Raw genomic sequence first — 15548 nt, 5'->3', positions numbered from 1 at the left:
ACCGGGTGGCTTCAAGGTCCCCAGCCCTGAGGTGTCCAAGCTGGCGGGGGGGGGGGGGGGGGGGGGGGGGGGTGCTGCCCCCTGCCTGGACCCACACACTGCCACAGTGATGGCTCGTTCCTGCTTCCTGGGAGTCTTTTCATGGGGTTCAGCTGTGTGTGCTGGAGCGATAGCACAGTGGGTAGGGCGTCTGCCTTGCACGCAGCCAACATGGCCGACCTGAGTTCGATTACTCCACCCCTCTCGGAGAGCCCGGCAAGCTACCGAGAGTATTCAGTATGCCAGACACAGTAACAATAAAGTCTCCAATGGAGACGTTACTGGGCCCGCTCGAGCAAATCGACGATCAACGGGAGGGCCTTTACTTTACTTTTACAGCTGTGTGTGCAGAGGGGAGAGATGCAGACCATGGTCCTCATCATTGATTCTGTCTCTTCTAAGTGAACGGTCTATTCTCAGTTGTCCCCAAGAGACAGCCTGCTGAGTTTCTCAGGACAAAGATGAAGGTATCTGGGTGTGGAACAGTTTATTCTCTGGAGACCTGCCTGCCCCGGAGTGCAGGAAAGTTCCCCCCTCCTCCCTCCCCAAAAAGAGTCCTGGTTAGTTCCAGCCTTACAGACAGGCCCCAGGTTGTGTGTCGGCTTGCGTCATGTTCCTTGGAGCCTTAAAACTGGCCTCTATGCTACTCTAAAACTTCAAGGAAATAACTGATTCAGTTAAATAACAGTCCAGACCTAGGGAGGAACTGGTCTAATACGTGACTACCTACTTACCTGCAGAACCTACTTTCCTGTCCAAAGTCACTGAAACCTGATCTACACCTCCCCCCTGACAAAATCCTTGGGTTGCCAGTAAGCTGGCCATCCAGACAGGTGGCTGCAAGCTGCCACGAACGGAACCCCTGTTAAAAACATTTTACGCCAACGTAGCTGCCAAAGAGGTCAGCTGGCAGGCATCTGTTAAACCCCTGAACTGGTCAGCAGAGGCTGTGTACCCATGTCTACATCGAATCAATGTTGTTACTTCGCATCTAATCTGTAGAGGCACGGGCAAGAACTGCTCTGACTTCAGGTCAACACAAGAGCTCACCAATAAAATACCCTTCTGCAAGAAACGGTGGGGTGTTTTTAAGTGTATGAACACAAGCTGGCTGTGTAACTTCCAGGCCCGCCCGCCCGCTCCCCCAGAAAGGATTCAGAACCAAGCTAGCACATCTGGCCTCGACCACACCCAGCTCTGAGCAAGCACATCCAGAACCCTCTTGCATTCCCAGTCAAGGTCCATCAGGGTCTCTGGTGGGAAGGAGAGTCTCCTTTTTTTTGTTCTGTTTGGGGAGTCACACCCAGACCTGCTTAGGGCTTACTCCTGCGTCTGCATTCAGGGAATCTGTTTTAATCCGAGACTGCGGGAACCCGATCCAGGTGAGTTCACTGGAAACCCATTAGGAATCCCTATTCCAGAGGAAGCACCGTGGGTCTCAGCCATCCCTGGGCTTTGCAGTGGCTAGTCAATGGCTAAGCAAGCCAACTGACAATAAAGCTAAATGTGGAGTAAGGACACGTAGGTGGCAGAGAACTTCAAGAGAGGGGCTGTCTGGCAGCAGACTCCCCCACAGACAGTTATATTCACTGGCTCAAACATGAAAGGAAGCAAACTGTTTTGGGGGCGTGAGGGCAGGCCACCCCGTAGTCTTTCAAAACCCATGTTCCGTTCGCTCACCCCCTTCTTTTACCATTTTAAGTTCATGCTGAGAGCAGGCCAAATCTCCTGGATGTATTCTATGCAAATGTCCAGACATGGCTGTTAACAGGAACAGTATGTACCTGGTACATACTGATCATACTAGGGGGGCGGGGGAGGAGGGCAGGAAGCAAAGGGGAGTTGCCTCCTTTCTACTGTGTGCCTTCGGAGAAGCCTGGGCACACGGCAGATGGCCCACTCCCCAGAGGAAGGCTCGAGCCCCACCCAGCCCTCCCCAGCCTCTGGGAACACTCTTCCTTCCAGCACCAAGCATCTGGACATACGGCTCTGTACAAAGAAGCCCCGAAGAAGCCAAGTTCGAGGGCTGGCTCCTTGCACTGTCACTGACAAGCTTGAATTAAGGAGGCCGTACAAAAGCCCCCACCCTGCTCAGCCACAAATATTCCGGAGAGGACAGAAGAACCAGCCTCCTGTGGTGGGCACGGAGGGGCGGGCGGAAAGGCCATTTTCTCCCTGGGGTCTCGCTGGAAGACGGCCCGGGCCGCCTCTACTCCTTGGGGATCTCAAACATGCAGAGGCTCTTATACTTCTGCAGAAGCTCATTCTTGGTCCTGACTTGCTCTCGCAGACTGTGCAGCTGCTGCTGCTGCTGCTCAGGGCTCAGGTGGATGCCGGGCATGGTGCTGATGATCTTGCGCAGCTCCTGGAACTTGGTTTTGAGGGCGTTCAGGTCCTGGTGGATGTCCGGGCCGTCCTTGTCCATGCTGTGGGGGCAAGGAGCACTCATCAGCCTTGGAAGTTTGCACCCTGGCTTCTCCCCACACCCGACAGGACCTGCTGGCCTTCTCCATTGTCTCGTTTCTTTGATTTTTTGTTTGTGGGTCACACCTGGCGATGCTCAGGAGTTTCTCCTGGCTCTGCACTCAGGAATCACTCCGGCGATGTGTGGGGAACCATATGGGATGCTGGAGATTAAACCGGGTTGGCCGCATTCAAGGCACACACTATCTGCTAGACTCTCTAGTCCCTAAAAAAGCCCGTTTTAGAACACCTTGTTTTCTACTAAGTTGTAGCCTATGCTGTCCCTCTTAGAGCTTGCTCAGAAATTAGGTGCTTTGGAGCTAGAGAGAGAGTACAGTGGGGACGGCATTTGCCCTGGGTTCCCATATGGTCACCTGAGCAATGCCAGGAGTGATTCCCACATGTAGAGCCAGGAGTAAGCCCTGAGCATTGGTGGGTATGACCCAAAACCAAGAAAAAGAAAACTAAGAGGTGCTTCAAGGCTATTAGCTAAGAGGGCAAGGAACCGTGTCTTACAGCTATATCCCTAGTTCCCAGTCCAGCCCCTATGACAGTCAAAAAACATTTGTTAGAAGAATGGCTGCTTTACAAACAAGGTGAAAAAGGGTCTGTTGGATAAACAAACCATTACTAGTATGAGGTTGCAAATGCCAAGCAAAACTTTCAGGAGAGCTTATCACTAACAAGAGCTAATTTTAGTTGATGTCTTAATGCTCAAATCTATTAACATAAAGACAAATTTCCACAGCGCTATTCATGCCTTTGACATCAGTCACAAGCTTTTGGGAATCTTTTAGCAGGCAGAAGGCTCCTCTCCTACCAGTCATGCAGACCCCTGACCCCTGTCTTCGGGCCAGACTCATTGCAGAGGAGATCACTCACTTAATTTCACACTCTTAAGACTGCCAGAGACCCAGGTTTCCCAGCACCACTAAATTAAACAAACAACAAAAAAAGAATTGTTTTTTAAGAGGTTTGGTTTTGGAAACAACATGAAACTAAAACTTAAAGCCAATTGAGTAAGTTATTCTAAAAGTCCATCTCTAAGGCATAAAAAGGAAATGTCAAAGATTCCTCGGTGGGAAATTTCAAACCAGACAGTGCCACTTCATGTTTATCATTCATCATTTCTCTGCTTACGCTGAAAGAACATCAATCTTTCCTTAGAGCTCAGACCTGAAAATGAGGCATCCCCAGGCTCTGTTCACTATTTATCAACAGTCCTGATCTGAGAGGCAGAGGGAGGATCGTTTATTCTAGGGAATAAACAGCTAGCCAAACATTTCTTCTTGTCGTTTGATGTTATTGATTTAGATATAGAATGAATGGTTTACTTTATCCCAGCTTCAGGGAGTAGCAATAAGTATTCATGAGAACTGCAAATCATGTGATGGAGGCAAACAGGGAACATCTTTTAAATTTTTTTTTTAGGTCTCGGGTGAGATCCACAACTCTGGACAGAAACCATCTGCACTTCTGAAATCAGTGTACTTGATGGCATATGTGTTAACACATTGTTATGAATTTAAGTCCCAGAGCAGTTTTGAAACTAAAATACAGTTTTAGGAAAACGAATTCACATCACACAAGTCCAGAAAGAACACAGTAAAAATAAAATTACATAAAATTAAAATCTGGGAGGGAGTTATGTAAAAAGTGGGTGGTGCTTGAGATGTTCCATTTTTTGTTGAAACTTCTTATTGCGAAGGTATTTCCAAAGAGACAGCTCTTTGGAAGGGCACATGCCAGGAGCGCGTGAAGCCCAAGTTGGATCCTTGGCACTGCCTGGTGTGGCCTGCTGGCATGGAACCCTTCGGGCCTGTATCACCAGACCAAACACCACCTAGAGCAGCCCTGGCTGTCTTGAGCATGGCTGTGTGCAGTCCCTATGAAGATCACGGGGGGTGGGGGGTGGGCACAAGGGAGGGGGGCGGGGGGGTGCCGGGGCAGAAGACACACTTGGGCTGCGTCGCTGGAGACAGCCTTCCACACGAACTATGGCGTACCAGGAAAGCTCAGGGGAGGGAGCTCAGCTGAAAGGGGCCACAGAGCCTAGAGGCCCAGGCACAAGCTCTCAGCCTGCCCTAATCTGTTGGCGGTAAAAAAGCAGAACTCCTGGGGAGAGGAAAACATTGTATTCAGGGTTTGGCTAGAGCTAACGGGATCTGGTGGACCAGAAAGAGTGTGAAGCACTCAAGCCCTAAGAAGAGAGCCGGGCCTGAATACTGAGAGAACAAAAGCAGAGAGCTCCAAATGGGCACGGCACCTTTGTGTGCAATGTTAGTCATAGCCCAACTTTAGGAGAGAAAAATGAGAGTAGGTCAGGCCCAGAAGCACATAAACCATACAAAGAAGCTCAGGGCTGGGGGGGCTTTCATCCACCCCATGCAGTTATTTTTTATTTTTTGATTTCTAGGCCACACCTGGCTCTGTTCAGGGGTCAGTCCTGGAAGGGTTGGGGAACTGTATGTGGGCCTTACCCACTGTGCTCTCTCTGTGGGCAGTTTTTAAAAGGTGGACAAAACCACCACTGCTATGGCCTGGCTGACAGGCCACTTTCTGACCAGATTCCAGTTGAGACACAGATTCTATTCTGCTTGTGTTACCAGACTTGACATCCCAGTAGTCCCCAAGCACCACCAGGTGTGGCCCCAAACCACAGCCCTCCCTCCTCCAATCCAATTCTGAATCCCAGAGCAGTGAGTGTAAGAAGGGCACGCAGCAGCCTTGCTCTCCGCCTTTCTCTCCTGAGACCTGGGCGCCCGTGGCAGCCTCCAGCTCCCGGCCCCTCCTGGGAGAGCAGGCCTTCAGCCAAGCTGCAGGGTTCGGGTGGAGGGGCCCCACAGACAGAGACTGTGCCACTGCCAGTCTACAAGACCCGAGACCAGGCTGGAAGACCGGGGAGTGGACGCTGGAGGAGACGATGGCCTGGTTCCCGCCCCAAAGGAGGTTCTTCAGGGGTACCCACCACAACCGCGAGAATGAAAGAAAGCAAAGGCATGACCCCCCTGCCCCCGGAACCAAGAATTCCTGAAAGTGGACCAAGGACTACTTTTTTCAAGCTATTTGGCTGCAAACTACTTAGACACAAAAGGCTTGCCTGATGTTTACAGACAAGACTGCTGCCAATGTGATCAAAAGGAAAACACCTGAGAGATTTCCAATCCCTTCAGTATCAAAAATGACTTCAGCACAGCAGCAGCTGCCCAGGAGAGAAGCAGTGATGTGAAGAGAAGCGAAACGCCATGTCTGAGGCTGGGACACTGCGCACACGGAAGGAGTGTTCCCGGCTCGAACTGTACTGCTGTTCCTAACAGTGAGCATTTAACAAGCAGGGGACAAAGGCGGCAGCAGGTCACCAGTCTTAGCAGCATAGTGGCTGCATGGCACGTGCAGCCTGAGGACAGACGCCAGACCAGGCTTTGCTTCTCTTCTAGTACGATCAAGTTTCGTTTGCCTTTGTTCGGAATGAAACAGAACCGCGCGTTCTCTATACAAAGTGGCTGGTTTGGGGAATGGAGTGATAGCACAGTGGGCAGGATGCCTGCCTTGTACACAGGCCACCTTGGTTTGATCTCAGGGGCCCTTGATTGTCTCCTGAGTCTGCCAGGAGTAGTCCTGTGCACCGCCGAGCCCAAAAACAACAAAAGAAAGTGGTGGGTTTTACTTGTGGCTCTGCACGCAGTAACTGAGTCCTGGCAGTGCTTGGGACTAAAACCTGGCAGGTCAGCTGTGTGCAAGACAAGTGCCCTACCTGCTGTACTCTCACTCCTGCCTGACTCAGCACCTGGAGATGCACACAGGCAACCACCAGCAAGCATGGGATTGAGAAACACAAGTTTCTATTTACGAATCCCCAGGGTCTCTAAAGCCAACCTCCTCCCAAACTTGTGGGTCATTTCACTTTGACCTCTCGGTGGCACCTGACTCAGTTTCCCCCTTCCTCCATCCCTGCGGCCCTTCCTGGCTCACCTGGGCCCAGTTCTGCAGCCCTCTCGCCTGCCCTCCCGTGAGCCTGTCTCCCTAAGATAGCAGGTTTCTTGTTGTTTACTCTGACAGTAATAGGTGCTTAAAGGGAAAAAATGTGAACATGACAAAACCCAAGTTGTAGGAAAGTTCCTCCTATCCACAATCCAGAGATAACCTCTGTTAATAAGTGCTGTTATGTTGCCTCAGATTGTTTTAAAACACAATATATATGAATACACACATACTGTGTTGACAAAAATGAGATCAATGGTACACAGCAGATTCTGACTCTTCCTTTCACCACTCAACAATGACCCTAGAATGTCTTTCTTTCTGAACACAGTTATTCAGCTTAAATTGTTGGGGTGTTGGTATGTCTACAATTTATCACATGCAACCAAAATGGCAACAGGCACTTTATAACTGGATCTACCTGTGCCTGTGCAAGCACTCGGGGAGGCTATCTTCCCAAGTGTGACTTCCGGCCTGAAGGTTACAGACACTAGAATCCGGACAGGTTACCAAACACCCCTGCGGAGTTGCTGCTGCCCCCTCTTCAGATGCAGGACCACAAGCACGATGTTTGTCCCTTCAACAACTGACAACACCAGCTATTGCCTGGTATTAGGACCATCTCTATTTACCTGCTCTAGCTTTTTGTTTACTTGCTCGTGGGCGACACTTTGAGGTGCTCAGAGATCACTTCTAGTGGGGTCAGGGGACCATGAGGGGCGCCAGGAATCAAATCCTGGTGGGCTATATGCGAGGCGAGTGCCTTACCCCCCCCCCTCTGGCCCCTTATCTGAAGGCATCCGACAGGCCTTTGGGAGGACTTGGAATGGAACATTCTTGTTTTTATCTGCTCACAAGGTTACAGACAGAAAAGTCTTCCTTTTCGGGAGGAATGAAAAAAAAAACAATCTCTACTAAGCACCAGAATGTTCTTATACACCTCTTCAGAGAGAACTCTCTCAGAGAGAGAGCTCAAGGAGCAGGAGGGAAACTTCGCAGGCAAGGAGATTTGATTCCTGGGTTTGATTCCCACTACTGCACGGCCCACTGCTAGGACACACACACACACACACACACACACACACACACACACACACACACACACACACACAGAGCACGGCTCACTGCTAGAAGTCACACACAACACACATACCCCCACAGCCCAGCACTGCACGGTTCCCCCCTACACACACACACACACACACACACACACACACACACCAGCCCTGTGCAGCCCTCCTTCCATTTCCAGGTTCCTGTAGTCACCCGGAGTCTAGGGTGCCGCACCAAATGCAAATGCTCTGGGAGAGCCACTGCCAGCAGCTCCAGATCATCCACATGGCGGTGCTCAGCTCAGGTGCTCCCCGCCCTGTGTCCCAGCCTCACCCAGTGGCCAGTCCTACCACCTCACCTCCAGCCGCCTCCCCCCACTGTCACCTACTTCCTGCAGACCTGGGTGTCTGTCTCCTACCACACCAGCCGGGAACCCACCTTCCCTAAAAAGTCCAACTCTGAGCTCAGAAGAGTCGCCTGCCAGTAAATTCCCAATGGGAGGGGACCCCTAGAAGCAGCCTTGACCTTTCCAGGCTCCCAAGCCTGTGGGATGCCGGCCTCGCTTCTCTTCTGCTGCCTGGGCGGGGCCCAGACTTCTCTGCTGCGTGGGGGCTGCCCTCCCGCACAGCCAGGGGCTCAGCTGGCGGGAAAGCCGGCCAGATTAAAATCTCTAACTTGCGTGGGAAGTGGAGGGGCAGTGATAGCCGTTCCCAGGAGAAAGGTCTTGCTGACCTGCCTCTGCACAACGGGACGTGGATGAGGCAATATGGGCCTGTCTCAGAGGGCAAAGAGCAACATCATGTGCGCGCATCACTTCAGCGCCTCCATCTGAGCATCTGCTCTGCTCCTCCCCGACGACCCAAATGAGTTTAAAGAACACGTTTAATTGAAAACATGGTCGAGTACCCAGGCTGACAGACACTCGGACCACGGTGAGCCAAAACCATCAGGCTGGGCAGTGATGGGTGCAATTTAGGATGTCTAGCCTGGAGACACTCAGTTCCCGACTCAGATTAGATTTAGCTGAGATTGAAAAAAAAATGGACCTGCAGGCCTAACTTTACCACTCCTGTATCAGATATGTTCTTGTATAATGTGGCTTCTTTGTATACCAAGAAAGGCCGCAAAGAAACCTTATGAATACATATTTAGTATGTATAACCTTTCTATCCTTCCTTCCTTTGGGCTAACTCCTGACTCTGTGCTCAGGGATCACCCCTAGCAGGGCTCAGGAAACCCGGAATGGGGGGGTGCAGGGGATTCACCCCAGGTTGAGTGTGTGCCAGGCAGATGCCCTTCCCACTGTAGTATCGCTCCAGCCTGATAATCTGTCTAAGAGGCATAAAAACGAGGCCTTTCTTTCCTTGTTCCCATCTCAGAAAAAACACAAATGTATTTCCTGGTTCATTCGCTACAGGGAAAGGCACTGGGAGGAAAGAATGGATGCACATGGGCTGGAGAGTCTCTTCCCAAGCCAGGAAGACCACAGGAAGCAGCAACAACCCAGCAGGGCAAGCAGCCCTGACGCTAAGGTCTCTAATCCGCAGCACTTCCCTGGGTGAGACAGGGCCAGAAGGCTCTCCTCCAGAGAACTGAGAGGGCACAGGACACCCACCCCAAAGCACACCCATGCCAACAACCTGTGCTGTGTTGGGTTCTATCCGGTTTGCACCTCTAGGCAGGCACTTGAAGATGGAGTGCAGAGATCTCTGAATGGAGGGCTAAGTATCTGGGCTGAACAGAGACCCATAAGAGTTTGAGCAGAGGAAAATAACAGGCAGGGGCTGGAGAGATAGCACAGTGGGTAGAGCACTTGCCTTACACATGGCCAAGCCAGGTTCAATCCCATATACCTCCCCATATGGTCCCCAAGTCTGCCAGAAATAATCCACCAAGTGCAGAACCAGGAGTACGCCTTGAGCACTGTTCAGGGTGTGGTTCCCTCTCCCCAAAAGAAAAATTGATGTGCAAGGATGAATTAAAGAAAGGAAGGGGCTGGAGAGAGAGAGCACAGTGTATAAAGGACCTGCCTTGCGAGCAATCACCAGGGCTCTACCCCCAGACATAGATGGTCTCCCAGTCCCCGCCAGGAGCGATCCCTGAGCAGTCAGGTGTGGGCCCCAAACAGCTACCACAAGAGGCCAACTAAGCAGTGATTCTAAGAGCCGATAAACGAGGTTTGAAGATCCAAATGGTGAGAAAGCAACAAGTCTGGAAGAAGCTGATTAACAACTAAATATTCCACAAATTAAAAGCAGTATGCATCTCAGTTGGGCCATAAAGAATCAGACTGGGAAAGATAAAGATGTTGAGGATGAACTCTCCCAATAAAGAAAAAGGCATGCAGACTAACCTCGAAAGATAATTAAATGTGCTATGTGCACTTGAGAACTAAAACGACTTGGTACCAGAGAGCAGAAGGTCCAAAGAAGCAGAAGGTTACAGGGGTAACCGCAGAGGCAGCCTGTCTACCTAGAACAATGGTAGGCAAAGGCACACTGTCCTCACTAGACAAAGAGCTCAGAAAAAATGCCCAAATGGAAAAGGGGCAGGTTACAGACAGAAAAATACAAATGACATAGACACTTTCCCTAATAAAAGCCACAACAATACAGCACTTCTGATCAGATCGGGTAAGATTCAGGTTTTTAAGTTTGTCGGTTGTCACAGGAGTGTGGGGAAAAGACACAAATACATTGTTGAGGGGAGCATGTACCCAGGCATTCCTTCTGAATTTGAGATGTGGTGACCAAGCTTTGAAACTCACACATCCCACAGCTAAATACCCACCCTACAAAAACCCTCCTGGGTTTACAAAATGGCATCTGGAGAGGCCCACAGCCGTGCTGACTGCAAAAGCAAAAGGCCAGAAACAATGAAAGTGCCCTTGATCAGAACAGTTTAGGAAGAGCCGAGTCATCAAAAGGAGTCTCACATGCTTGGGAACAGCAAGAAGAGGCTCTTTCATTTCATATATGCGGGTGCTCTCTGAATACATCAACCTTTTCTTTTTAATGCCTTCTGGGTGACAGCCTTAATGGGCCACTATAGATTAACTGCATTCCGGGGAAGGAGCTAGCTCTAAAGACAGGGCAATTTAAATTTAGCAATCAGAATTAAATAAAATTTACAATGGGCACACCCCTTCAAAAGCAATTCCAGCACTGGCCTCATCATACAGTTACTCAAACACAAGGATGCTTACTCCGGCACAACTGATCATAGAAAAAATGAGAGAAACACCATACACAGATAACTATATGTAATGTATGATGCAACTACCCCCATGAGGAAGACTTCTATGTGGGAGTGGGGAAAGGGGTCCAGAAAAAAAGACTAAAGGGGGAAAAAAAGTAAAGTAATTCAATTCGTATAAATTGTTTTTCCCCCAAATTCAGAGAAGAGCAGAGGGATAGTACAGCAAACAGGTGCTTGCCCACTGGCTCCTCAAAGCCAGGAGTAATCCTGAACACCACAGGGCTTGCGCTTTTATCTGACAGACTACAAACAATGGGGAAAGGGTGGGAGGCCTCCTGCACAAGTAGGGTTCATTCTAGTGTGAAATCTTGAAAACACATGCACACATGTCTAATTCCTGGAAAAAGACTTAGAAGCATGAACAGTGGTTATCTTTGGGGGTGGGTTGAATTTTTCTCAATTTACGTATTTCTGTACTTCTGACCTTCAACTGTTTTTCTTTCCCTCCCCAGAGCTGGAGATGTAGCTCACGGCCTCACACTGGTGCTGGCCACTCCTGAACTCACAAAGTCATCTTCACTGGCCTCTGTTGGAGATGCCTAGCCTCTCCGGGGGAGCAGGCACCATGTGGGGAACTCTAGGCCCCTGAGCCGGCTCCCAGGCCCTCTTGCTTTTTCAATTAAAAAATAAAATAAGAAATTATAGTATTCTGAATTCTTTATGAAAACCAGTAAGGTTCAACTCACTTCAGTTCTTTCTCTACTGATCCTGTGGGCAAGAAATAAGCAAATAATTCAAGTCTCTGAGGAAGCCGTAGGAAAGGAGGGGCTGTGGCCTGGCTGCTGGACAGTCCTGAGCCCTACTCCTTCAGCAGTGCCACCCATCTCCAGCATGAAACTTGACTTTGGATCCCTTGTCCCAAACCTTTGCTAGTTCCCCCGTCCTGAGAAGAAAAAATTGTTATTTCCTAAGGAGGTAGGAGAGGGGGAACCTACCCAGAGAATCTTGCTTCTGTCTCTCCAGCTTTCCCTTCCTACCCTCTTAGATTTCTGCTCCAAGCCGACCCATCTGAGAGTTGACTCCAAGTGGCAACCAATAGTAAATGCTATTTTTGGGGGTATCACATCTTTATCCTGCTCTTCCTACACTGCCCTTCCTACCTCCTCTCTCCGTAGATGAGACTCACGGGGGCATTACCCCCTACTGCAGTCTAAGAAGATCCTTGCAGTCTGCTCCCACCATTCCAAACAGACAGTTTTCCTTCCACCCTGAAGAATAACTAACTCCTCTGCCCCAAGATTTCTTCTTAGAAAATAATTCCCAATAGAAACTGGAGGTGGGGGCCCCAGGCACATGCAGGAGCTGGAAGAGGGGATCCATGCTGACAAGAGAAAATTCACAAACTGAACAATGAGTGTCCCGCTCTAGTCCACAGTCCCATCTGGCTTCTAGACCAGGATCTGGAGAGGAGGAGGCACCGTCTCTGGGTGTCTGACCACAGAGGGTAAAGACAGCAGGGAGGTCTCAAGAATGAGACTGTCAGTTCATAAGAGGAAAGAAAGCGGCAGCAATCCTACTCAGAGCTTCCACCGTGCTGTTGGTGTTTTATTATTAAATACATCACAACAACCAAGCTGATAAGCATGTCAAGGAGTAGCAAAGGACAAAACAAGGGCAGAGTAAACCATGAGATAAAAAACAATATGTCAGAGAATGTATGTATGTGCAATCATGAGAAAGGGCTAACTCTAATCTTTACATGTGTAATTTGTGTTGGCTTTATAGGCCAACGGGAGACAGACTGAGCACTGCCAGGGTGTGGGTCCTCCCATTAAAGAAAAAAGGGGACAAGATAAATGCCATAAAATGGGTGGCCAAAGACTAATTCAAATTATGAACCCCGAGAAGTATCAGCCTTTCACCATAACCTCCATTCAAATCTCAGGAATTGACAGTGCCAGGCACCTCCTATTTCCTCCTTTTCTCTTTTTTTCTTTTTCTTTTGTGTGTGTGTGTGGGGGGGGGCACACTTGGCAGTGCTCAGGGCTTACTCTTAGCTCTGTGCTCAGGCTTACTTCTGGCGGGGCTCAGGGGACCATATGGGGTGCCAGGGATCGAACCAGGATTGGCTGCAAGACAAATGCCCTATCCACTATCTTCCCCTCACCCCGCCATTTTCTGGCCCCCAAACAAATACACATACACACACATATAAACCCATGTTCAAACCATTACCTTTCAAAATCAGCAGCTCTTGAGTATACCTCACAACAATCTTATGATTGAGATATTACTATTCCTATCTCATAGAAGCTCAGAGAAACTAAGTTATCTGAAGAGGGCCATTCAGCCAGTGCATTACAAAACTATAATTTGAACCCGCCATTTGAAGTCCAATATTGCTTTTTACATAATTAGAGATAAGTAAATTAAGGCTTAGAAAGGTTTTTATCATTAAAAGGCAGGCATTAGAATGAGATTTGAATCCAAGACTGACTATGGGAATTCAAAGCCCATGTTCTATTGTACCTACCTTAGTCCAGTATTACTTTTTCCATTTTATTTTTAATTTTATTTTTGGGCTGGAATGATAGCACAGCTGAGAGGACGTTTGCCTTGCACGCGGCCAACCTGGGTTTGATTATTCCGTCCCTCTTGGGGAGCCTGGCAAGCTACCAAGAGACTATCAAGCTATCCCGCCTGCACAGCAGAGACTGGCAAGCTAACCTTAGTGATTCCGATATGCCAAAAACTGTAACAAGTCTCACTTTGTGTTCCTGGAGCGAGCAGACGCTACTGGGCTATAGACCCGCTACTGGTGCTGGCTTGAGCAATCAATGAACAACAGGATAACAGTGCTACAGTGCATTTTTGATTTGGGGGTTACACTCAGCAGTGCTCAGGCTTATTTCTGGTTCTTTGCGCAGGAATCACTCTACAAAGATCCAGGGGACCATATGCAGTGTCTATGATCATACTGAGCTAAATGCAAGCTATATGCAAGGCAAGATTCCTACCTCTATATTATGTCTCTAGCCCCAATGCCATGCATTTAAGGCCAATCTACCCCCACTGCTCTACCAAAATTGTAAGAATACAGGTACTTGGTGGGGGGAGGGGGTGTCTGGAAGTGGTCTTATGAATGTGTCCGTGCTTTCATACTTTTGTTAAAACCAGTGTGTGCATATCTGTGTTTATCTGGATTACCCTTTCACCAGTTCTGCCCTGGAACCGCAGGGACTTATCTTGTCTAGCTTGATGCTGAGAAGTGGTGCTTCCGCCTTACCTTCTAAACAGTTTGTACAGACCAAGTCAAGTCAGGTCTACTGTGGGAAAAAAGGCTTGGCCGTCTGAAAAGTGGCAGAAACGTCAAGTTATCCCACATCGAGTGGCTCCTAGCCTGCTTCAACTCAGGAAGGGCCCAGCCAGGACCGCTCTTTCATGTGGTGAGCAGTAATTCCACTTCACAAGAGACATCTAGGAGCCCATTCGCGTTCATCTGAGCGTGATTGTAATAGTCATTTTTGCTTTTTACGGGGGGGGGGGGGGGCGGGAGGAGGCTCCCCAGCGGTGCTTCGAGAACTCAGGGCCTCTGCGGGAAACACCTGGGCGGGCAAGGCCTGATGGTGAGGTGCTGCAGGGCAGATGTGCAGTGCGTCTGGGGGTGGAGGGGGGTCACCTCCGTTCACGTCTTTCCCCGCTTCCCTCGTGATTGCTCACTAGCCCTAGACTGTGCGGCCCGGGAGCGGCGCGCTGACCACCCGGCGGGGGCGGGGCCGGCCGTGCGGCGCGTGCGGGCGGGGGCAGCCCGAGGGGCACTGCCCGACTCGGCGGGAGGAAGCCAGCGGGGCGGCCTGGCCCGGCCTTACCATTTGATGATGTTGTGCACCAGGGGCAGAAAGGAGTAGCTCTCGTCCTCCTTCAGGCCCGCCGGCGACGGGGGCCGGGGCGCGGGCGGCTGCGGGCCCTGCGCGGCGGCGGCCGGCGCGGGCGGCTGCGGCGGCGGCAGCGGCTTGGTCTCGGCCAGCGGAGGCTCGGCGGGGGCCGGCAACGCCTCTTCGGCCTGTCGACCCGCGGCCACCCCGGCAGAGGCCATGGCGCTCGACAGCCCCCGGGTCCGGAAGGCCAAGCCCCGCGCTCGGCCGGCGAAAGCGTCGCGGGGCGCACACGTCACAACCGCGCGCCCAGGCGGGGGCGGGGCGGAGCGTGTGCGCGCGAGGCGCGGGGCGGGGCCACGTTGCTAGGCAATGGCAGGGCTCAATGAGTGAATAGCCAGAAATAGGAGATTCACGTCAGAAAAAAGCATCAGAATTCTATTTACGTGGGAGGAGAGGGACCTAAAAGGCAGCTAAAACAAGGTGACGGGCTCAGCGTGGTGCAGCCCTGGGGGAAGGCGACAGAAGAATTCTTTTGAACTACGGTTAGAGCAGAGAGCACTGGTCAGAGAGCACTGGCTTGGGGAATCCTGAGACAGGTCGTACTGGACGCTTCCGGGAGGAGAGGCAGCAAACGCCGTCGCAGTCGGGGCTGGGGGCCTGAGACCCTGAGCTGTCCCTAAGGATGCAGCGACATAGAATTAGTGTCCGCCAAACTTCCATGGGGGCTGATAGGGAGGAAGGTTCAACATGCAACATGCACCTTCTGGGATGGAGGTAGGGGTTGGGCAGGCTGTCTTAAATTCAGGATAGGGCAGAAGGGGACTCGTGACAGAGAATCACATTGTATAGGTAGGTATTCTGGTTCCTAATGCCCAGGTCCCAGATTCCTCACTTGTTTTAACATCAGAAATAGAAAAGCCGATACAGTTTCTGACT

General features: G+C 50.6%; 1 protein-coding gene across 1 annotated transcript; it reads right to left on the bottom strand.

Annotated features, from left to right (window-relative positions):
- Positions 1–1576: 1576 nt before the first annotated feature.
- On the bottom strand, positions 1577–14871 carry MED9 (mediator complex subunit 9). The gene is made up of 2 exons (XM_056136922.1): positions 14604–14871; positions 1577–2465 (listed from the first exon to the last, which is right to left on the bottom strand). The coding sequence occupies exons 1-2, from the start codon at positions 14828–14830 to the stop codon at positions 2249–2251; spliced, it is 444 nt and encodes a 147-aa protein (XP_055992897.1). The 5' UTR covers positions 14831–14871; the 3' UTR covers positions 1577–2248.
- Positions 14872–15548: the final 677 nt, after the last annotated feature.

Source organism: Sorex fumeus, unplaced genomic scaffold (genome assembly GCF_029834395.1).
Source record: "Sorex fumeus unplaced genomic scaffold, SorFum_2.1 ptg000122l, whole genome shotgun sequence".
Taxonomy (NCBI): domain Eukaryota; kingdom Metazoa; phylum Chordata; class Mammalia; order Eulipotyphla; family Soricidae; genus Sorex; species Sorex fumeus.
This window is presented reverse-complemented; position numbering and strand designations above follow the sequence as displayed.